At 41.0% G+C, this 24,906-nt stretch overlaps 2 protein-coding genes across 5 annotated transcripts in view; one reads left to right on the top strand and one right to left on the bottom strand.

Annotated features, from left to right (window-relative positions):
- Positions 1-8,214, top strand: part of MAPRE2 (microtubule associated protein RP/EB family member 2) — a 98,667-nt gene extending 90,453 nt beyond the window's left edge. For all 4 annotated transcript variants that reach the window (XM_056483794.1, XM_056483792.1, XM_056483793.1 and 1 more), the window contains 2 exons: positions 108-266; positions 5,274-8,214. In XM_056483794.1, the coding sequence (XP_056339769.1) occupies positions 108-266; positions 5,274-5,345 (231 nt within the window). In that variant the 3' untranslated portion in view covers positions 5,346-8,214. The remainder of the gene's footprint in view (positions 1-107; positions 267-5,273) is intronic.
- Positions 8,215-8,552: 338 nt separating this feature from the next.
- The window catches only part of LOC130249221 (ethanolaminephosphotransferase 1-like), a 56,363-nt gene continuing 40,009 nt past the window's right edge, over positions 8,553-24,906 (bottom strand). Inside the window, exons 7-10 of the mRNA XM_056483791.1 lie at positions 18,566-18,614; positions 16,405-16,585; positions 12,757-12,939; positions 8,553-11,750 (exon numbers count right to left, since the gene is read on the bottom strand). Coding sequence (XP_056339766.1) covers positions 11,685-11,750; positions 12,757-12,939; positions 16,405-16,585; positions 18,566-18,614 — 479 coding nt within the window. The 3' untranslated portion in view covers positions 8,553-11,684. The remainder of the gene's footprint in view (positions 11,751-12,756; positions 12,940-16,404; positions 16,586-18,565; positions 18,615-24,906) is intronic.

Raw genomic sequence — 24,906 nt, 5'->3', positions numbered from 1 at the left:
AATCAAATATGTATTTAAGATTGTTTAGCATACAAACTTTTAGACTGTGTTCTTTTGTCTGTAGTGCACCTCAAAACTGATGCATTCATGTCTTGGTTTATATGCAGGTACATTCATTAAAACTTGCACTTGAAGGCGTGGAGAAGGAAAGGGATTTCTACTTTGGCAAATTAAGGGAGATTGAACTTCTCTGCCAAGAACACGGGGGAGAGAATAATGACCTTGTCAATCGGCTAATGGAAGTCCTTTATGCTTCAGATGAACATGTAAGTTGAAGCTTAATGGCTTTTATTTCAACAAAAAAAGCTTAATTGTGTAAAATTTTATTGGTATAGTATTGGGTCATAGCCTGTATTTAGGCCAGCAGAGCTGTAGCAGCTAGGATTCCTGTGGCTCCTCCCCAAAAAGGAGGTTTGCATTTGCAATTGCAAACAACAGATTTTTAGCCTGGGGGGAGGATTTAGGAGGTTTGTTGTTTTTCACTGCTTCAGTGTAGGTTTTGTATTCTAGGTTTGCTGAGCTTTATCTAAAAAGGGAGGGTCTGTGTCACAATTTTAAATTGATTTCATATGGTTCTGAGCCTTAGTTTTGTTTTTTTTCATCTTCCCCCTATGTGCATGAAGTATTTTACTTGTGTTCTTTAATGTGTTGAAAATCACAAAAATTCTGGCAGAGAACTTTGCTGTCTACAGCTGTGAACCTTCCCTGGCCCGTGTGGCAGTGTTGGAATATGTATGGTGCAGATTGCCAAATACGTAATTATATCTACAAAGATAATGCTCTTTAGCATTTTTTATCCTGTTGCTATAGGCAAAATTCTTCCTTGTGCAAACCAAATAATCCTCTATTAGCAAAAATTCAGAAGTGTATTGTCTGCAAGATTAAGCAAGAATCTCATTGCGTCTTAGACTTAATGTTGTAGACACTGAACAAAGCAAGAAGCTGCAAAGGGTGCTGGTTAAATTCCTCAGAGACATTCAGGGATAATGATTCAGTGGAGATTCAGCTGAAATACTCCCATTCATGTTAACTAAATCCCTCTATGGATTGTACTGACAATTGACCCTTCAGTCTCCAGTGGAGGAAGGCTTTGGCTCCAGAGTGTACAAGCACCAACTTAATCCCATGGCAGCACTGTGGTACCATAGGCTGGTTACATCTGCTCCCAGAAAACTGTTGCAGCAGTAGCCAGCTGACTTAGTTTATATCAAAACTAGTGCTGAAGGAACTACTAATTCAACATACTTCTTCTAAAAGAGCCTAATGTAGGGCCTAAATGTTTGAAAGTTAGGTGCAAGAGAACCACAGGTTTAAAGCTAACAGGTGCCACTGCTCAGATGAGAAGTGACAAGGGAAAGAGGATTTGTTCAGCAGAGCGAGTGCTAGAGAGGAAAAGGAGGAGGAAACCATTATTTTCACAGGAATAAACAATAGGACAAATTTGCCAGGCATGTGATAACAGGGTAAAAGTGTTACATATATACAGTGGTCAGAGAAAATGTCTTCTGGATTCAAGAGCAGTGATTTATTTATAAAGCAAAGCCAGAAAAATCCCTCTTCTCTCCATACCCCTACCACATCTATCTGTCTGTTGGCTTAAATAGCAGAGTGGTTCTGCACCAAGGAATGCATTTGTTGCTTTTCCTTCTGCAGTTTCTCTTGCTGGCAGAACACATTACAAAATGTTCTACGTCAGTTCATTTCCCAGTGTTTTATCTGCTTCTTCCCTCCAAGCCTTTCTCTGTTGAAATCATTATCCATGCCTGCATGTGAACTACATACAACCACTGTGCTTTCATCTGAAATGTGGTTGCTGTTGGAGACTGGGTGTGTCACTGCAGCAGGAGAGCTCTGCTCCTCCAGAGAGGAATACAGAGGCCATTCCTCACACAATTTTTTTGTTCCTTTTGGTGATCTCCTCAGCCTAACAGATGGACTGTGACTTGCTGATTAGCACTAAACCAAAGACACTAGCTTAGTGCTGATTCAGATCCTGCCTACTTTTTGGTTTTGGATTTTACTCTCTTATTGCCCTGCTTTGCCCTTCAGATCTGGGATTTTTTTTCTGTCTCTGTAATGAATTTGTTCAAAGTTAAATTCTTTATCTTGCAGTATTTTGCAGGTTAATCCCTTGGGAACAGCACTTTGGTTTTCCTAGTTAGGTCATGATGCTGTTAGGTGAATTGTGTTTAGAATTATTCAAAATGCAAGTATAGAGTTTAGTCCCTCAAAGAATCATTCCCCTGGTGTTTGATTATTCTAGTATTGCATTGAAGAGATTTTGATCAGGTTCATGTCTTGGGGTGGGGAGTTGGGTAATTATTTTTTTCAGAATTTCAATTTTAGTGTAGTTTCAGTCATGTCACCTCCTAAGCTTCTGTTTTGCTTAATTCTGTAAGAACTAATTTTTTAAGACTGAACAATTTTTTTTTCTCTCTTTTTTTTTTTTTTTTTTTTTTTTTTTTTTTTTTTTTTTTTTTTTTTTTTCTTGATTTTGGTGAGTTTGAGTAGCAAAAATATCAATCCAATTGATTCTTTCTCTTTAGAGCCTTCCTTTTCTTTTCCCTGTTCTGGTTCTGCTTAAACCTCACCATTATGTCTCTGCTTAAGCAAGAGGAATGCTGTATTTTCTACTGTCATCTAGCTTTTAGCTGATCAGTCCATAGACCTCTGTAATTTTCAATCACAAATTGGTCATTTGTAATCCTACTTCTTCATAAAAACATCCAAGTTGCCAGAGAACAGTGCTCAAAAGGCTACATTTGAGTGGTGGAGAGCCCCTAGCTCTCAGTGTGTAAAGCACTTGGTCATGTGGCACTACACTGGAAGAGCTTCAGAGTGATGGATGAGAAGAGGCTCTGTCTGATTATGAAGCCCAGAGCTGTTTAGGTCTTTGCAAAAAGCAGAAATGTAGGAAAGCTTTTGCTTTCCTACACAGGCTGTTGTGGGAACACTGCTCATGTTTGGTATCTCAGTTGCTCTGCTCTATTTCCCAGAGCAATTGCTCAAAATGCAGCTGGTGTGGTAACTTTCTGCTCTAGCAGCTTCTATATCTGCTGCTGCTTTTGGAAAAGGCCCCACCCTCCCCAACATCAGGTTTTTGGAGTCTAACTCTTCAATTTACAGGCACACCTGAATAGTTTGAGGCAGATGGATTGAAATGTCAAAAGAGATCATCTCTCAGTGTGGGAGGCAGAGATGACCATTGTCATGTTGATCAAGTCAGAAATAAATGCTCTAAATAGATCTTCCACTACTTTCCTTATTAGGGGATGCTATTCCATGAAATTCCACCATCCCAGAGTAATTGGACTCTAATGGTTCCCATTTCATGTATTTATACAAGCTATACATACTGAAAATGTGCCCCAAGTCTCAGAACCACTTCTGAACTAGTTATATTATAAGATTCACTATTTCCATCAAAGATAAACCTGGCAAAATAGGGGCCACCACTCCAGGGCTATGGAGTAGGTTCCACTCCCTGTGCTTAGAGGGGAGAGGAATGAGAGAATGAGAGGAATGCATGTACATGACCCATAAAGTCTGCACAAGTGAGCTTTCTAATAGTGCATCTCATAAAATTGCAATACACAGGGCCTGTGGAACATGTGCACTCCAGAGCAGGTCACCTCATCTCAGGACTGATGGGGTTAAGGCAGCATCTCTCACTGCAGCTAAAGAAGCTTCAGTTTTCTCACCCCGCAGGCAGGGTCACGTTCTCCCAGCTGTCAGCTCCTCCCTGTGAACCTCCTGTTCTCTGCACATCCTGCACCTTGCAGCCCATCACAGGAGCTGCAGTTCATAGGTACTGCTCACAGAGCTGCTCTGACCTGGTGTACCTACTGTATGTAATAAGGGCATCATTTCCCCCAGGGCCCAAAACCTGCTTAACGTCAGCTGCCCTGAATGACGTGTGACTTCTGCCTGAAAATGGCACTGAGTGGTAGAAAGCTTGCTTTCAATTGAAACTGGGCTGTTTCTATATGTGGTAAATGGATGACTCTTTCCGTTATATCAGCAAATGTTAGGAACATGCTTTTGCCCTTTAGATAAATATTTTAAGGGAATTTGCCTGTTTCATAAGCTACTCTGGACTATTGTGGGAAAACTAAAATGATGGCCTTCCTTTTCTTTTGATTTTTGCCTCAAATTTGGAAACTTAGCAGTAGCAATTTGTTCAAGTTAGTTGTTCAAGCCACTTGCTTCTAACAAAAATTAGGGAGCCAGGTGGGTTCTGCAGAGGTAGCCCACTGGAGATGCTGGATTTTGAATGGCAGCTCAGTGTCTTGGAAAAGTGTTTTCCTTTGGAGCTGCCTGGGGCAGAGCAGTACTAATGCAGGGCAGAGCGTACACGAGAGGGATCTCTTCAGTGAACCGTGCTGTGGAAAGATGGAAAGCACTTGAGAGGAAAGCTGCAAATGCAGCTGTGCTTAATGGCAGTCCAGAAGGGATGCTCTAAAAGTCAGCCAGGCTTTTTTGAGCTCAGATAACATTGAGGTCAACTCAGGATACTAGGCCTGTTGCCTCGAATTTGAAAGTTGTTCAGAACTGGTGTCATCTGCAGCGAGGATACATCCTTTCCTTGTGTCAGGAACTCATCTTCCAGTGGGAATGTATATTCAGAGAGACAGCTTTGGATATACTGTGCATAAAAACAATGGGAAGTGATTACTTAGTAATTACTGCTTTTTACAGTAGCTCTGTAAGTCAGTGAATGTGGGGCTCTTCCCCCCAGCTTCCCCAAGAAAATGTGTTTTCAAGTGTGTGGGAGTTAGCATGGGTGTATTATTTAGGGAAAGTAATATGCCTGACCTCAAAAACGAGGCTGTGTTGAATTTTGAAAGCAGGTGATAGTAAAAGTGTCTTGTCCATTTAGTGATCTAGACCTTGAGAGAAAATTGTGTGAAAACTACAGCAGACAGGTTCAGAAAACCTTGGACAGGCTGAAAAAGGAAGGACATCAGGATGCTATGGTACAGCATCTGTTGGCATACCACTGTCTAACTATTCAAAATGTTCCCTCACCAGAACAGACAGTGATGTTGAAAGCTGACATTTTTTCTAGGGAAATACCAGTACTGCATATGCCTCAATTAGAAGGATGTTAATTTTAATGTAACATTATGAAATGCTGCTTTCCTCAGGTAACAGCTCATTTTGTATTTGCATGAAAATTGTTGAGTTTTATGCAATGGTGAGCACCATGGGGCAAGATTACATGAGGAATGCTTTCTGCTGAAGAGTGTCTTGGGATCTTTTTCTCCCTACAGGAGAGCCACACAGATGAGCATGAAGGTGAAGAGCAAGTCCATGAACAGCCCCAGCAGCAGGATGAGTACTGACTCACGCAGCATCTCTGACAATTTTCGTTTTGTGTGAGAACTTTCTTCTGGAGAATGGAACATGTGCGGCCTCAAACTTGAAATCAGTTCACTCCCAGTCTGCCATTAACATTTATGTACCATAGTGAGTGCCAGCCAACCACTGCATTCTGTACCAATACTTTGCCAAGATGCATTTGCAGACGTCTTCTTTCAGTGTATCTTCCCAAGAGGTTGTAGGGCTACATCACCTACTGTACATCACTGCAACGTCACCACTTGGCTGCTTGAGATTTGTTCTGCTCTTTAAAAATATATATATTTATTTTTTTTTCTTTGTCTTAAGTATGATACACTTGTAACTTGTTCTAACATATTTATATTGGCATTTTGTGTGACAAGGAGTTCTGTACCACTAGCTGTGTCTCTCACTTTGTGGTGCTTTTGCATTTTCTAGTACATCTGCCTTGGGGCATCAATTTGGCCAAACAGTTGAAATCAAGTGGATGTCCTACTCAAGCCATAACGATGAAGTTGCATTGTGGAGGAAAACACTTGTGTTGCTGACATTTATTCCTTTCCTGCCTTCACAGATGGAAGGCAGAGCATCTGTTTCACTGGGAGGTTTAAACCCCTGTGCTAGGAAGCTTGTTAGAAAGCTGCATGGTATGTTTTTTGGCTGAGTTCTGGAGGAACAGACATCCACTTAAGCTTTTTGAAAACCCTCCCAGTTTCCTAACTAGTCAATAGACATTTCCCACCTTTTCTTCCTTTCTGAGGAATCCAGTGCAGCCTCCAGCTGCAGTTCCACCTCCGTAGAGCTCATTGCTGAGGGAGGAGAGAAATCTCCTTGACACAAGAATTGCTGCAGGACACAGTCTCTACCGTCATCCTTGGCTTCCCACCTCTCAGAAAAGAAGAAAGTAGGTCAGCCATTTCTTTCCACTTTCCTTCCCCCTTCCACTGCCCCAGCCATACAAGTATAGAAGACAGAAATTTTGTCACTAGTGCAAAGTATGGGGGAAAAAAGCAACAGCACTGGCCCCAAACCAAACCCCAAACTCCCCTGTGAGCGGATGGGGGACACTTCACAGGTTTAAGGCTGCTTCCAAAGCACGGAGAGGAAGTGAGGAGTCCTCCTGGAGACAGGGCACACATCAGAAGGGGACCATCTGACTGAGGGCACAGAGCTGGTTCTGCTCTTGGCTGACCTTTCTCCTTTGAGGCCAGTGTGGTGCAGAACCATGTGTGCACTGGAATGGCTGCAGTGGGAGTGTTCCCTTCCAGTCTGATCCCATGGCACTGTTCTAAATGACGGTATTTTATAACAGAGGTATCTTGAAGTATAAAAAGCATTCCTTGTTCTTCTCCTACCACTGTGCATTGTAGTATCTCTGGTTATTTAATGCCTGGTATTCTTGGTATCTCACTTAATTTTCTGAATTCTGGTTTGTTGTGCTGATTTAGCAGGTATGGGGAAGTCCCATCCCAATTGGTATTTACTGAAAAACTGCACAGCCTATTGAACAGCTAAATCATTTTTAGGCATTCATAGGCTCCCCAGCTTATGCTTCCATAGAAAGGTTTTCAGTGAATCAGCCCCCAGGCACACACACATGCACATGCAGTTTTCCATTCCTAATCAATCTTCTGCAGCTAAGTGGCTCTTAGTTAAATGTGAGAACCCTGCTGTTGCGCTGCACCACCAACAATATATAAAATGCAGTTGAGCACCAGAACAGGTATTTCCAATTCCTTGATCCTCCCCCTGCACAGCAGAAGAGTTTCTGGACCCTGCAGGCTGAAGTTTTCCCAGCCCTGCACCCAGTATTGATCTCACATCCTACCCAGTGATGAAATCAAACTACTGCAACCTGCAGGCCAGCGCTTTCCTCTCCCGTTTCAATTGGTTACAAATAAGGTCTGGTTTATAAAATCGTGTTTTTTCCAAAATAATTATTTCCAGGAATCACCACAAATGGGGGAATTGTCATTTTTGTTGTATTTGTGTTTATTAGAACATATGTACTTATTACAATTGTCATTGTAATAAACAGTAGTTCTTCATAATACTGTTGAAGAGCAGTTACTAATTTTTTTCCAGACTCCAGAATGTCCTTTAACCATTATGGGATCTCTGAATGGGGCAAGGAGTTTGGGATCAGGCTATAAACTCAATTTCATCAGCATGTCTCTGCTTGCTGGAGTTTGTCCTTCTACCAATACTTGAGCAGGTGCACGGAGAGCACTTCAAGGGAAAACATTATTCTGAAGGTGCAAATGGTTGGGGTTGCTGAGCTCCCCAGACAGTTCATAGCCAGGCTGTTGTGCCTCTCTTCTCTCTTTTGAAGCACATATGAAAAAAAGTTTAAAAAAGCTGAACTACATTTCCTGAAAATTCCTTTTATCCTCTTTCTCATCTGAGGACCACAGCCTTCTCAGTGCTTGTATCAAGGGGGGAGTGACTGATGTAGGGAGCCAGGGCAGGGAAATTCTTTGGGGGCACCAGAAATGTGGCTGTGCTGAGGGGAGAGCAGTGTTCTGAAAGGGGAAAGAGTTGTCCTTCCCCCCCACCCCCTGTGAGTAACCCATTCTTCTGTTATGGTTTTAATATGCATTTGTAATTACCTTTACTAAATAGCACACCATAAAGCTTTGGTTATATATTAAATGTAAACTGAAAGGAATGTAAACATATGTATTGTTAATTATAAATAGATAAGTAATGGCATAATAGATACAAAAAAAAGTCTTATTCAGATGTATCAGTCATTTTACATTATCCACAAACTGTCGCATGATAGAGTAGATTTTTGTCTGAATATGTGAATAACTTGACTTGCGTTTATCTTTTTACATATTTAATAAAAAAAATATATGTTAAAATCTGTCCAGCTCTAGAGACTATTCAGAACATTCTAAAATAATAATTTTCTGGCTTAAGTACATATTTTTCAATTCATCAAGGGCTGCTTATGGGAGCAGGAAGAAAAAGGCAGCTGCTTTAAAAACCCAGAAGTTCACTTATCCTGTGTGTGTGGATAGCATCTGTTTCCCCAAGAGCTCAGCAACTGCATTCCCATTTATAAATCAAAACAGAAAATGCATGTATATACATGCATGTAAACAGCACATTTTTCTTTATGGTAAATGCTTTCAGATTTTGGAGTGCCAACTCCCTTGGATATCAGGCCAAAGCAAAACTGGCAGCAGCCAGAAGGCAAAGAGAGGTACATAGAAAGGTACCAAAGCTCCCAGTGGGCCTCCTTGCAGTGGCCAGGTATTCAGGGATGAATCTTCAATGCAGTACCTAAAAGCTGCCTAGATTTTAGATTAAAGTATGAGGTTTGTTGAGAGAGAAGGGGGAAACTTCACTGTAGTTCTCACAGCTCTGGTCTTTTGTAGCTGCAGTAGTTGCTGCTCAAGCACAGGAGCTCTGAGCCTTGGGTCAGGACCCTTTTCTTCTGTGTTGAAGTGACCCTGTTGTGAGCCACCAGCCTGCACCCTGCTGCTCCAGGTATCCCTGGGCCTCTGACACAGGAGGGAAGGATGGAGCAGGGACCAGAGGAGCCCATTTCCAACCCAGGCATTCAACCTGGGAGAGCAGTTCTTGGTTAGTTGCTTTTCTTAAGATCAGGAGGAAGGCATGCCCTTGGGTTAGTGCAAATGCTCTAAAGCATTAAAAATATATACATATATATTCCAGTTCAGATTGTTGAAAACTTTCTGCCATAATGTTGTGACCAAAAAAGTTTATTGTTAGACTGTTAGGTCATCTACATACCTGACTTTGCAAAATAAATCTGTGATTGTATAGCCCTATGAACAAAAGCATTTTTCTTCCTATTCATTGAACCAGCTGCCATCTACCATAGCTAATAATTCAATATATACACTGTGCAATACATGATTTCTTTTTATATTTCTCTTTATACAGATTGTAGTGACAAATTACTTTAAAGAGGAAAAAGAAAGATATTTGCCATGTTTTCATATAGAAGGTGAAAAAACTAGCCAGAGATTAATGTCCTTTAAAAGTGATACTCAGTTTCTCTTTAGAAAAGTACAAGTGCAGGCAGGTTGTGGTAGTTCAAGTTTTATAATTTCATTTAATGAATTTTTCAAAATACTCCATTCCAGTGCATCAAATGGCACTGCTTCTGTGGCCCTTATTTCAAGCTGTTTCCTAAATAACTGCAAGACAGATGGAAAAAGGAAGCCTGTTCGCAGAGTTTCTCCAGTATGACCACATTCAATTTGGAATTATTTTTGTTCATTGTATCCTAATTCTTTTCTCACCATAATTTCCTCAATACTTGTGATGGAAAAGTGAAATACAACCTGCCTTTATAAAGCAGGTGAGACTTCTGTGGGAGCATATCAGGTATTGGATGTAGTCTTTAACTCCATCAAACATTGACATTGCTGGGTGCGTGCAGCAACACCAAATTTGTCACTCCCCTTCAAATACATTCAAAACTGCCTTTTTTGGCAAACCTCATCAAATAAAGAGCCTTCAGACTTACTCCAGCAGAGTCCTTGGGCACTCATCCCACAGGGAAAGGGCATGGCTGTCACAGCATCAGGGAGGAAGGCTGGGAGGTGCCTCTTGTAGCTGGACTGCACCGTGCTGAATGAAGGGCATCCTCCCTTCCCTGCCTGACCCCTGGCAAAACCTCTGCCTCAGCATTACAGCATGAGCTGTCCCCTCTGCCTAACTCACACCTGGAGCTGCTTGGACTGGGACTCACCTGATTTGGGGGGTGGGACACTCAATGTGCTTGTTTGGGAGGTGGAACATGGATTCTTTCGAACCTGAAGGAGCATTCTGATATTTCTGCTTTCTGAAGAGGGGCAGCTGATGTGCAGGCTTGTCCCCTGGTGCCTGTGGCAAGGGCTGCCTGGGGAAATCAGCCCTGCTGGTGTTGTGGTAGGACAACTGCTGTAACAGGCAGGATCAGCTTAAGCTGAAGCTGCTCATACAACTTGCCAGTGCTCAGGTGAAAATATTAATAGGAGCTGCTGATGTAAGGGTAAATTAACTGGTGGGGGGGAGGGGGGAATGATCAGCCTACTGATAAACCCACAGAAACAGTCTAAAAACTGAAAAGGATGAACTTCAGACTCAGCAGCTCAAAAACAGCACTTCCACCTGGCTTCTGGCAAGTAAGATGGCTAAATAGTAAAAAAAAAGTGCCAGGCTGTCAATCACATCCCTCTGTGCTTACCTTGGGGAAGTGGACAGATTGTTTAATTAGTGCTTCAAGGCCACAAAGGCCCTCTGGCTAGGGCAGCGTATGAAAAGAGATGAAACTCAAATTCTTATTCCCTTCTCCAAGGCACACAGAAAACCCTCGTGTATTATAGATGAAGGGAGCAGTTTACATCTGCATGCAAACATGTAATGTTTAAAAAAAATGTTTTCTTGTTTCTTTTTCCTGTGAAATTTTCTAAAACCACAAGAATTTTGTTCAAGCACACAGGCAAATAATGACTTGTTTAGCATTTTGCACTGGTAGATGATGTTGGACTGAAACTAGTTTTGAAGAGAAATATGCAAATCTTTGAAGGTTTGCTGGCCAAATTTATTTTTAGCTGTTTACCTTTGTAGGCTATATTATTTGTTGTTACTGAAATATAAACAAAGTGCTTGTTACTGCCTAGAAAATAAATAGAAGGGCCAGCTGCTGCTGTATTAAGCCCGGATTTCTGACAGGTCAGCTGAGACTCATCTTAATGCTGAGAATGGGGAAGAAACTGTACATTTCAAAAACACTTTACTGTACCCACAGTTTTGTACCCAGAGCTCATTCTCTTGTCTTCACACATTCATATGAAGTGAGGAAAAGACTGAATGTGCATAAGCCTTTCGGGAGGTTGTGTGGAAGAAATGAGTTGTGAGAAAATAAATATGGGAAATGAAGCAGGCACAGATGTCTGAGTGGGAAGGACGTACAGGTAGGGTTTGAATTTATGGGGTCCCACTGCTGACTAGGCTGGCCAAAACCAGTGCTGGTTATAAACCACCAAAGATCTTGTGTAACCCAGCATGGATTTATCCAGGACTTTGGACACAGTGGTAAGGAGAAGGAAGACAAAGTGATAAGGAGGAGAGATGAGTAACACAGCTTGGTAAAAAGAATATATACCGACAGAAGAATCTGGTAAAGTTCTCTGCTGGACAGGCATCTTCCTCTGAGATGCAGCATCTGGCTGCATAGCTCATTGTTGCAGTGGTTCAGATATCTGTACTATCCTATTCTTTGGTTATTTTAATCAGATTCATTCCAACTATTTATCACATCAGAAGAGCTGCAAATCTCCATGTCAAGTGCTACAGTCTGATCGTGGTGCAGGTGTTCACTCTCGGACGCGTTTCTTCAGGGAAAAGATGTAAATGTTCAAGTGCTCACTCAGCTGCCTACCCTAAAGAGAAATTGCAGAGATTAGCAACCTGTTTTGTGTGTGCTTCACAACTTACTGCCTCTCCTTTCCCAGTAAGAGGGGGGAGGACCCAACCACAGTCCTCATGTACTTGGGGATCCCTGAGTACACAGGCATCTTTAAATGTCCAAACAAGAGAGCTGTTTTCCTTACATTCTTCTTGCAACACACTGCTGGGAAGTTAAATGGCCACAGAACAGACTCACAGGTGACGTAAGCTGTGATGGAGCTGGGCCCCTCAGTCAATTTTGAATTTTGACCAGGTATTTCCATTCTGACCCCCACCAACAGCCCCATGCCGATGCTCAAGTAGACTTTACAATGCCACCAATGTCTGCCGACAAGAGGCTGCTCTAAAGAAAAATCCTTACATCCCAATGGTGTGGCTCAAATAAAAGAATGCTGACCAGCTCCCTCTGAAATGAGACCTTTGCCATGCAAGGTGTTTTAGATAAAAGCTAAAGCCATTAAAACAGTTGCTAAAGGATCACTTGACAATTTAGAAAAGTGGGCATCAACAAAGTAAAACCTAATTTAAGCAGTAGTTCAGATGACAATGGCAAGACTGAAATCTAGCAGACAAAAATGTGCTGGTGAGATTGAATGAACTGGAAAACTGTTCATGTCACCAGCTTGAGAGATGCTAGCAGAGGGCCAAGAAAAAATTGGGACAGCTACTTTGCCTGCAGATTCAAAGAAAAGTTGACCTTATTTTATTATTTCTATTTATGTCACTTGGCATTTTACCTTCCTATTTTTTTTCAGTCAAGTGACCTTAGGAAGAAGAAAGGCAAAAAAAGAGGGGTGGGTCGACTGCTACGTAAAATCAGTCTGTAAATATTCTGATTCCAATGGGTTTAAAGCTGAAAGCAGTTGGCTACACTGGAAGAACTCGAGTCACTGAAGTTGCTGCGCATGCAAAAAGAAACCCAACAACCCCCCAGAACGTAACCATCGAGAGCCCAGCCACCCCCCCAGCCCCGCTCACCACGCAGAGCCCGTAGTGCAGGTGGGCGGCGGTGAGCAGCGCGCTGAGGGCGCCCAGCGCCGCCTCCTCGGCGCGGCCCAGCAGGCCCGAGACGGCCGCGCCCACCAGCAGCGCCAGCGGCGGCAGGAAGCAGTGCAGCGGCTCCGGCCGCGTGCCGCTCATCTGGCACACGATCACCCGGCACTGCGGAGCAAAGGCTGCGTCAGAACCGGGCCGGCCCGCCGAGAAGGTCTGTCCTCTCCGGGGGTGAGGGGCAAACCGGGCTGCAGCTCAAAACGGGGCTTGTTTCTGGTAAAAGGCACCTTTCTGCCTCACTGGGTCCCACAGGGCATGGTTACAATTTAAAATGCATCCTTACCCTCGATAAGTTGTTGGAAAGGATGAACCAGGAAGACCTTACAAATATGAATGCTTAGATTCTGAGAATATGGAAACCATGAGCGAGATTGAAATGAAAGCCACTTTTGAGATACCAAACCTAATCCCCTCTTGATAGAACAATGTCTTCTGCTGAAGAGCAGGTCCAAAGGTCAGAGAAGACTTACTAGAGTCCAAAGAGTAGTTTTTAAAGTATAACACACTATGGTAATGTAAAGATTCTTATAGGCTGTGTGTAAATGCTATAGAATTTGTATCTTGTGTTAGATTGGTTAGTGGAAACTAGAATATTCATCATGGAAGATTTATTGCATTGTAAACAGGAAATCTCTCTTGCTGCTCTCTCTTACTGCTACCACCCCTCTCTTACCTCACTCTCTCACCCCCTCACCCTCTTATTCTCTTACTTCTTTCTCTTCCTCCATTCTGTCTTTGTCCTACTCTGGGCTGAGGCTGGCAGCCCTTAGCAGGACTCTGTACACCCACACCCTTACAATAAACTGCAGCTGTAACACCAGCTTGTACAGAGGGCCTGAGTTTTTCCCTGAGGACCATCCATCCCCATACAAAGACTCCCACAATAAGTGAAAGCACATCTTCACAAAAGAGGAATCTGTTTGCCACCTTATGTTTTCCCAGAGGCTCCCAAAGTTGTGATGCCAAATCAAATGTGCCACCACTTAATCAGTGGGAGAGTGTGCTGGTATTTTAATCACGGGCCCTAACAGAACTATCTTCTGGTTCATTGTATAGAAGGGAGGGAAGACAATATATGACATTTTCACATCCTGTTTTTCTTTTCTAGCACTCCTTTATGTACTAAAACACTAACTTCTTGGCTCAATCATGGCAGTGGGCTCCCTGGAGATGTAGCTGGGGGCCCAGAGAATGGCAGAAAAAATGAATATATGGTCCATGGTTTAACTGAAGGCAATTAGCTTAATTCTACTGAGTTCTGGAAACATAATGAGACGAATTGACTTGAAATTGAGTATTTTAAAAGCAATTAAGCACACCAAAGTGTTTTGTCTGGTTTAGGCTCCTTAAGAAATGTTTCTCATATATACCATGCCAGTTACAAGAAAGAAAAGGAATTTAGGCACATCTGAAATATTTTATTGATTTAAGTTTCACTCAAAATTGAACTGTGGTTAAAAATAGATTTTATGTATCCTGAAAGCAGCAGAAGAATGAAAAACTCATTCCCTGTGCAGTGCCTGAAATCTTATGACAGCAGCAGTAGGAGTCTGACCATAGGAAAGAAATACTGGCTTTGCTGCCTGTGCTGTGGAAGCTGAAGAATGCAAAAATAAACCATGAAAAAATAATTAACTTTGAATAATGGAAGAAGTAAGCCTTTGTACCTAATGTTAATATTTTCACTTACATACTCAGTATTGATTGTGAATTATTTTTAATAATGCTGGTTTTATGAGTCCTTTGGGAATCACTACAGAGGGTGTCAGAAATTGCTAAAGCAATCTATAAGCTATAATTTTTCTGGCTGCATAACTGAACCTGACCATAGGCTGGATTTTGTTTTAAACCACTTTTATACTTATTTATTTGGGCAACCACATACATGGTGAAAGGCATGAGAAGTTCCAGACATTGGGACTGGAATGGCAGGTAGAGAACCATGGTTTGCAGTTTGTGGTCTGCAGAACAGGTAATGGAAACTCAATGTGTCAGGCTATCAGGGAGAAGAGAAGTATTGCCATGACAAGCCTCCCTCTGATGCTGGAGGAAACAATCTAAGGGACCAGAAGAGGTGAAAGAAAATGCAGGCTTGATTTTCAACTTAAGAATGTTACAAATTCCAGCTAACACCTCTACATTTTTAATGCTTGCTTTTAAAATGATAAAATTTTCAGCTAATATGAATACATTTTTAATTCACGTGAGCCTCCAACACTGCAATGTATGTTTTGGGAAAAGAAAAAACGAAGCCTGACGAGTACATACTGCACTCAGTGTCTGATAAACTGCAGCCTGTAAAGAAACTTCTGGTTTGTCTTACTGTTTTTCTTCTGCAAGCATCCTACCACAATCATTCTTGGTTGGTTAAGATGTATGTGCAGAATGTGCTATCTACCAAACCCTGAAAGCATTTTCCCTAATGGCATGAAGTAATTGTATTTCTCATTTTGGAATCTCCAGTATCCTCTTAAGAAAAAGGGGTAGATTAGGTAATGAATCATGCATACAATAAAACTTGCACACCTGAAACTCAACTCATTTTTTTGAGATTAGGTCCTTAAGATGGAACTGTTTGATTTGTGACCCTCAGAAATGTACATTTATAGGATACATCTAGCAAACATTACAATTATAATTTTTTTTTTTCCATTCCTGAATTCAGATTTCTAATGGGGCTATGCTTTCTCTTTTAAAACCTCACATTTTTGAAGATGTGTCTCATAGCACAAGGCACCTCTAGCCTTTCACTTTTTAAACTGCATGTAGCATTGTTCAATGGCAAGATTTTAGATGGTGTTGGAGACTATTTTCCTAAGATGACACTAGTCACTATACTCTAGGGTATTTCTGCTTAAATGCAAGAATACCTTTCTGCTTGGCTGCTCTCCTGGCTTCCCCCAGAGAAGAAAGCCCTGGGTTACCTGCAGGGCTCAGCACTGTCTGGCTGCCTGTGCCAGGACTGCACAGAGGTTTGTGCTGTCCATTGGGAATTAAAGGGAGGAAACTGCTCACCATGATGTGGTACAGGAGAAGCTACTCTGTGAGCAGAGAGCCCTCACAAGGCCCCTACAGCTCTGCACATCTTTCCCTAAAACACACTGTCAGTGGGGCTGTCAGAAGGGAAAATGCAGGATCAGGAACAGGAATGCATGTTCCACAGTCATGGCCACAAGAGCAAGGGAAAGCTACAAGCCCTCCACTCTTGCTAGCAAACCTGTGCCAGTGTTGACCTTTCTTTTACTCTGGCAAGTCCCCAGTTCTGCCTGGATGTTGGGGAGTATCTGCTATATTTCTGGAAGCAGGGCATCCCTAGGGTTTTCATAAACCCTCAGAAAACAAACCAGAACCCTCACAAAAGTCTTACACTGTGGCAGAGGAGGTGTTTCAGTGCTGTAAGTGTCCAGAGTCCAGACACATATTGTGGTGTATTTTTATGAGACAGAGTGTAACACAGAAGTAGAAGAGCTGTGTGACTGCTGATTTTGGCTACATTTTCTGCTCCCTTCTGCTTACTCACAGAAAAAACAGAAAGCTATCTCTAAATAATACCACCATTTCAAATATACTTACAATAACATTTGAGAAAGCAACACCAACCATCCATAAAAACAGTCTGGGTTGCTTTGCTAATATGTTGCTTGGAGATAAAACCACCCAGACTGTAAGAAGAATGAACAGCAACAGAGGTGACACAAGAGGTAGCAGTCCTTCATACAGAGAATCATTCTTCAGTGTTTTCTTTAAATGTGCTCTGGAAATAAATACAATAATTTTGTAGAGAAAGTAAGTTCATCCATTCTATTTCTACACAGTAACTTCAAACTCAGACCAAATTAGACCAAACTTAGCCCAAGAATACATCTTGCAACCAGTGCAAATGTAGTAGACACCAGACATTTTACAAGAAATTGTAATATACCCAAGTAAAATTTATTTCTGGGGTTAAATTTTACTGATTTATTCACATAGTTCCTGTTAAGCTTAACTTGCTCACCGTTGTCTGGCAATGGACCAGTAAACTTACACAAAGTGAGCTGCAGTACTCTCAAGTATGCTGTGAATCCAAAATGCATGGCTTTAGAGGATGAAGCTTCTAACATGAGACACAAACTTGTTTCAGTCAATACACCCCACGTTTTCAGTAGCAGCAGAGTCAAGCACATGGCTGGCAGATATTGCTGTTGGTTAGGTCTGGAGGTGATGCTGCCTGATGATCCTGTACATTAGGATTTATGTACTTTAGTCCAAGTACAGCCTAAAGGGGAGGCTTTTTGGCTAATTGGAGTGCAGGGAAATTAATGATGCATTGTGTTTTCTTGGGTATTTTAAGCTGTTTTTTAAAGGGAGTAAATTATTGCATTTTCTGTCAGCAAGGGAAATGGTAACTTTAAGTTCACTACCACTAAGCCATTCCTTCATACAGCTAGTTCAGAAGAGCAATTCTGTGCTTGAAATGTACTGGGAACTGTCCTGTTTAAAATCTTTGAACATATATATTTATAGAAACAGCTAGACAAAAATCCAAGAAATATCTTTCTCATGCCAAAAATATCCTAAAATAACAACTGAGAACAGGCATCAGGACGAAGAAAGAGAGGAGATTATTTGAAAACTCAAATCCAGCTTGTGGATGCATCAGTCAAGCAAACTTGACTGGTAGTTTAAAATTTTTGTGCTCTTCTCTTCAGAGGAATAATAAACTCAGCAGAGGCTTGCTGAGAGGCTTTTCAAGTGATGACTTGAAAACACTGAACAAGAGTTCCAACAGGAAAGGAAGGAAACCAAACCCTCAATGTTCATTGGTATAAAGGCTGCTACTGCCAGGGGCTGACATCCACAAGGTGCTTCCCTCCTCCTCTCAGTCTTCCCCAAACCAGATTTCCTGGCTCAACTGGTTCCCAGCCCCCTGCCCCACAGCTCCCAACTCTCCACACTTCCTGCCCCAAATCTGGGGCTGTGCATGCTTTTGGTAACTACACTGAGTACCACCACAAAAAGAGCTGTGTAGGAGAGGTGGGACATTGTCTTACAGCCTCTCCAAATTTTAAATGTTAATATTAGTCTCCATTAATTCCTGAAGACAGGCAGTGACAGTCCCTCCTCCAGGACACTTAGGACCTGAGAGACCTGAAGTGACAGATGAGTGAAATGAGCTAGCAAATACTAGTGGAAGGCAGGCAGCACTAATAAAAATAGGCCACTGGAGTATAAACTAACTGTGTATAAAATTCCGGGGTGCAGCAAGCCAGTTCTTAGATGTAATCACAGCTTGCCACCTGCCTAGCTTACATCTGATAGCAATTATCTGCAGACTTCATACAGAGGAGAGTTTTACAGAAAGACCTGGAAGACAATTAAATACTTCACAGAGTGCAGGATGGTCAACTACAAAATTCCACCCAGCACAGGCAGAAGTTACAAATCACACTTGATTGCAAATAAAATGCAATGGTTTTTACTACAGAGCCTTTATAAGTTGACTGTGCAGAAACTCTGTGAGACTGCCTGGAGAACAGCAAGTGAAAGGAAAAGGAGAGTTGTAAACATGAAAAAGAAAACAGTCAGATTGTGAGAACTCACCAGAAAAACCTTTTACTACATTATCAGGACAGCATCTTGATGAAAGAAGATAGGCTGCTTCAAGCATTACATTAATAATAAGTGAGGAAACCATTAAATATACAGAATTCAGTAGGAGGTGATACAACTTATTTACTGTTAATTAACTTACCTGTGAATGTTGTATAGTGTTTGTGGAAATGATAGAAACAAACTGAAGCCTGGAAGAGAAAATAATTCACATGTAATTCAACACTGATGACCTCAGAGTTTTTTCATATGGTAACAGACCTAGTGTGCTATTCTAAAACTGATTCAGTGTTCTGTACTCATTACAGGATATGAACTGAGTTTGGGGACTTCAGGCAATAATAAAACTGTCTTCTTTTTTTCCCCAAAAAAAAAACCAACTACTAGAAATAGTTGTTGATACAGAATTTCCTGTGTAATGAGTGACAAGACCAGAATTTTCTAAAAAATCCTGATCTAGCTAATAGATAGGATCAATTATTTTTTATACAGGTTTCTCTGCTGACCCAGAACAGCCCTACTTTTCATGCTGCTGTTTGTCTAGAAAAGTCCAAGTCTAACACCAAAATTCTTTGAGTGGAATATAGAAAGACAATAAACTTCAAGCTTGGCTGTTCACATTAGTGGGGAAATAAGTTTAGAGTTCAAAATATTAAGGGTCAACTAATGATCTGCTTTGATAATACAATAACTGGAATTAATTCATTTTCATGATATGTCCATCATTTGAACAAGTGAGAGTTTTTCACTTCTTTTTTAACACAGCTGTGGTGTTTCTGGAGCTCAGCTTTAACCCACAAATTCCCTGCAGAGCTCTTTGGTTTGTACATTTCCCCCACTTTCTATGTACTGAGGGCTTTTCCCTGGACAGTTTGCTGCTTGGAGGTTGCTCTGGGTAGCACATTTCTGCACAGCTTTTTTATTATAGGGCATGAGGCTTGGGTGTGGTGCACTAAATTAATACATAATTCCTATTTTATTATGGGCAAGAAAAGCACTCTGATGTGTTAAACTTTCTGGGTTTGACCTCAAACATCTCATTTAAGAAACACTGTGCTGCTAGTACAGAAAAGTAGAAAACTTTAATCTCATTATTAGCAATATGGGAGCTGGGGGGGGGGAATGAATAGAGGAAAGAGATGATTTCAGATTACTTTGTATTGGGGCTAATGTGACATAGAAACTTGAAAAATGTCAGTGTTTACCCTTCAGTCCTCATCAAGGACATACCCAAGTGTTTAGCATGCCCTGGCCACTGTGGCAACTCAAGAGAAGCAAAACTAAACATGAAAGAATAGTGGAGATCAGAAATGTTGGAAAAGAGAAGTAAAAAGGGATGCAAAGGATAATCTATCTCTCCAGTCTTTCTGGTTATCTGCTAAAGAGAAGGAAACAAAGAACTAGGGGAAAAAAAGAAAAGCCAGCCTATAAATAATTTCAGGTATTGCATTTTTTTCATGTTTACCTTTTGGGTTTGCTTTTTAAAACAATTAAGAGCTCTGCTTCTTTACCATGGCAGAAACTCCCTATTGAACAGCTGAAAGATGTGCAAATGAAGTAATATCCCAAGTATTTAGTCAATATATTTCTAAAATTCACAGGCTTCAGAGTGATCTGTGTTTAATGTGCACTCCAGTTAGCTATGTTTTCTATTAGGCAGGGAGTGCTGGTTCAATAAAATCTTGAGTTACGTACAGCAGTTCCAACATCTGTATCACATTAGAGCAGACATGAGACAAAACATTGACTCTTGAGGTTAAATCTAAATTTCCTGCTGCAATCCTGAAGTTTGATTTGTTAGGAGAAAAGCAACTGAGAGGAACAGAAATAGAGACTAGAACTAGAAATAGAATTCAAAGAGCAACGGTTGCCAACAATTTGTTATTTTTATGAAGTGCCATTTTTGTTAGAAATAACACACTGACCACAAACAGTCCCCCAGCTAGCAAAAAGCCACTTTCCAAAGGGGGCAGTTCCACAGTTACTCCCCTGTATTTTCACACGGCTTTGCTTTCAGCACAGTGAGAGACCAGAGCTGAGGATGCAGCAGGGAAAGCAAAGGGTGTTCCCTTGCTTCTTATGGGATTTTTCAGAATTCCATCATTTCCTACAACATGTTGCTTTCCCATCTTTTTTTAGCTAAAGAGGCCTGGCTTGGGGGCTGCTTTTGGCACTCATTAAGCCTGCTTTTTAATTGACATTAAGGATCCCTTTGTGCCCAGGAGCTAAACTGCTGCATCCGCATTGCTGCCATTCCCTGCTGCTCTGAGGAACAAAAGGTGCAGCCTGGAAAGCAAACCCACTGCTGGCTCTCTGGCACTCAGCCACCCAGGCACTGCCCAAGGGATGATCATGGAGCTTTTTTTGGTTGTTTTGGATGTCCTAAAAGCACATCTTTTATTTTAAAATATTTTTTTAAATCCGATTTCAGCGCATTAGATGTTTTTAACACATATGGGAAAACAGAACAGCTCAAGAGTTCTTAGAAGTACTATACTGCTGTTCCAGGATTTTTTAGTTTCTTCTTTAGTATTTTCCTGTTCTTCAGCTGATTTAAAATCTGAGACCCAGCTGTAAGAACACAGGCCTATATTAAAGGCAGAAATACCAAAGCACAGATGGGTGGCACAGATACACAGGGAATTCTTGTGTCACGCTAGGCTGAAAGTATCAAGCCCAAATCCTCGGATTTAGGTACAATCCTGTCATCAGTCCTCTGTGTTGCACAATGTAGACTCTCTTTTCAGAGAAATAAACATTTTTAAAGCTCTTTATCAGGAATTATTTTGTCCGTATTAAAAATGCCAAACTTAAGCATAAACAAACAAACAAACAAATCCCAATGAATTCAGAAATTTAGGATTAAAGATATATCAGAAGTGAAGAAATGAAGGCATTATCTTGTTTTCCAAATATGTATTTATATATAAAAGCACACAGATGCATTCACAGACATGCATATAAATATGTGTGCACATATTTATATCTATATATGTATATATACATGTGTGTAAAAGAGATCAAAAGGTAATTCCCATCAGTCTTAAGGACATCTTTAGATTTCATTTAGTGCTTTCAAATTCAATTCCAAACCAATAAGATGTTGTGTGATAGAGCTGAATAAATTAATAATAATTTTTAAAAGCTAGTACACAAATGAATACCATGGTACCTTGTCACCCATGTTATTTGGACTAACAGTAATGTATTTTAATTATGTGAGGGCATGTAACTAAATTTAAAGACTACTGAAGATCTACAGGCTGACAGGTTGTTTCCATGCCATGCTGCAGTTACTGTGGCTGTTGTACCTGATTTGATTCAGGCATTTCTGCAAAATACAGACTTGGTCATTGTAGAGAAAGGGAGAGTATGGCCAGAAACAAACTGCTGACACTACTGTCAGTTCCAGAAAATGCTATTTCAGTACCCAACAGCCCCATTCTGGCATGCAGACAAAGCAAACAGCCTGATGCAGGTAGCCACATTTCTGAAAACACAAAACCTCACAGACTGTAAACACTGCTAAATAAAGAAGTGACTTCAAGATATCTAAACCATGAAACAAGTTATAGTGCTTCAAAGGAAGGACAACCTTTGCTATTTATCTTCTCTACACCTTTGTTATTGTAAATCCCCTTCGTTAGTAAGCTCCTGACTAATGAATCCTCCTTAAAATGCCCTAAGAAAAGCAATGAAATTTTATTTGTTAAGAACTGGCTTTCCTGATAGCTAAAAATTAAAACATACAATAGAGGGATGTAATTTTAGGCGAACACTGCACTGGAAATTGAGTGAATTTGTTCAGGAAAGTACCATCCCTGCTGTGCTCCCCCCACAAAATAATTATCCCCAGAGCATTGATCCCACATGGGAGGCAGGGAAGAAATCTGTGCAGACCTTCTGGGCATATGACAGCAGTTGACCAATTCTCTAACAGAAGGCAATGCAAGTTGTACTTGCATTTCAGCTTACAAATCAAATACTATCACCCTCCTCTCTCATTCTTCAACTGCTCACACCTCTGCATGGCCTTCTTCATCACACTGCTTGGCCTTTCCACCTCTAGATTAATAATTCATCATAGTCAATGTTTGCTGCAAAGAAATAGGATGCTATCATTTACCTTTCTTAGCCACCACACAAGAAAAATTAGATTCAAAACATCCAGGCCTCAATATTAGCTTGAAAAAATATTTAATTACTTTTTCCATGGTGTTTTTTCCAAATTCCTTGCACATTTAGAGCAGCTAGACACATGAAAATATCTTAACACCCTGAATGTTTAGCACACTGATCAGTGCCGGGAAGTAAGCTTCATCAAAAAGTGAACATTTTAGAAGCACTTGTTACTGGAACAGAAGCTTTTTATGGAATAGTGTGACCTTCTCAGGTATGTCTTGAGCAGATAATTATTTTAATTGGTTGTGCAAACACATAATTGTGAGCTGTCCACTAAAAAACCATTCTATTTCATTAGTATGTAAAATGGCAAACTTAAAACCACTTAGTAGTTGGGAGGGGGATCTTAAAAAACAAATATATAATTTGCAGACTTAACTGAGCCTGTAAAGTCTGAACACGTTAGGATGAAAAATACACCCAAAATCCACAGTATGAAATTATTTTACAGGGATTAAGGGAAATAAAGTAAACATAAGCACTGTCTTTGTGCACAGAGTTGATGTAGGTTTTGGATGTTTAGCATCTCAGATGTTTCTTGAGTATATAGATTGTAGAGGGATCCATTTATCATGTTTGTTGGAAAGAGATGTGTTTATCATGACTGTTGATTTTATACCTTATTTTCAGTGTCTAAGGAAGTACACATGGTATTTATCTCAAACTGAACTGTAAGATAACCTTTAGCATTCAGAGGGATTTAGTAAAGAATGAAGAATTAGTTTATGGGTGTAGCTGCTTCTTTGCTGTAGTCCTGTTAACACATCATTCTGTTTCTGGGCACAGCAAGAATTGGGCACCAGAAAAATAAAGTGCTTTTATTTTAAAAGCCCAGGCTGGCTTCCAGGACTCTGCCAGGGGAGCTCCCTTGTCTGACCTTCTCCTGGGGCTCTGAAATGACTCCTCACATCTTAACACCACCAAGCTCATTCCCACCTGCAATCAGCATCCCGTGACACTGCTCTGCCTCCAGCCTTGAACACTCTGCTTTCCTGGGTTATTGTTCTGACTGGTTCAGATGAGCTACTCCAAACATGAACTCAGTGGCTTCTTAAAAATATATCTCAAGTGACAGGTGAGTATTTCACACCCCTTATTTTAACAGAACCTTGTACAATCTGTCACAACAATGCCTTAATAAATGTTAAATTGGTGACAGACACGTAGAAGCCAACTCATGTTAATCACACTTCTCAAACAGGGCTGGCCAAAGCCTGTCAGAGCAATAACATTTTGAAAACACAGCACTTGGTGTTTAATCAGCAAGTCATCACTAGGGCAGAGCCATCAGCCACTTTGCAATGGGAACTACAGGAGATCACTACAGAATGACTTGTCATTCCACAGGGGGCAGAAACTATCCATAATTTGACTGTGGCCTCCTAACGAGTTTCTGACACAGAAAAAGAGGCAGGCTGCTGTATGAACACCCATGGCAAGGGCTTGTGTGTCCTCCTTTGATACCCAGGATGTAGCACAGTGTAAGTACAAGGCACTGCTTTAGAGGGGTAACTGTGCTTTCACACTATGATGGAATTCAAATAATTGGCATGTTTTAAATGTTACAGCTTGGCCTCATCGTTAGTTTTTGCTGCTATTATCTGTTCATTTATGCTTTCACTCCTCATTTTATATACTTTAGTAGCTCAGGGAAGAGTAACCCTCAAGGAAAACACTTTGTAGAAGTCAGCATAGAAAAAGCCACGCACCTCATAGGAAAAAATTCTGAATGTTTTGGCCTCATCTCTAAAACAAAGTTCAAGTTTCAGATCTCTGACAGATGTTAATACTCAATTCACATTTCATGTTCAAACCTGCACTTTGAAAACTTGTTTCAGCTTTGCCACAGGCTTCAGTAGCCAGATCTGGGCACTGTTGACCACACATAGTAGACTCAAACGTGACACCATGTCTGGATTACAGAATAGTCTGCCCCATGTGCCACACACTGATGAAGTATAACATATCCACCCCATGCTTAAGTGATCCTTTTCCCACAAAGTCTATTCTTGTGGTTGCAATTAATACTGAGAAGGAGCAGGAAACTGTGCATCCAGGCATCATATTTCCAACTAGCCTTTCTAAGGAATGCAGCTGGTGTGCTAGCTCTGCTTGTTTGTGTACATCCCACCACAACTTCCAAGCCTCAGTCAATTTTGAACAAAAGAATATACCAAAAGAAATTTCCAGTAAGATGCATGTTTCTAGTGAGGAAAGGATTGTAGCCTGAACTCAAATTTTATTAGACATTATAAAACCTTCATACAGAGCAAGTATGAAGGTCCCAAACATGGGAAATGC

This window comes from Oenanthe melanoleuca, chromosome 2, assembly GCF_029582105.1.
Source record: "Oenanthe melanoleuca isolate GR-GAL-2019-014 chromosome 2, OMel1.0, whole genome shotgun sequence".
Classification (NCBI taxonomy): domain Eukaryota; kingdom Metazoa; phylum Chordata; class Aves; order Passeriformes; family Muscicapidae; genus Oenanthe; species Oenanthe melanoleuca.
Note: the sequence above shows the minus strand (reverse complement) of the source record. Positions and strands in the feature narration are given on the sequence as shown.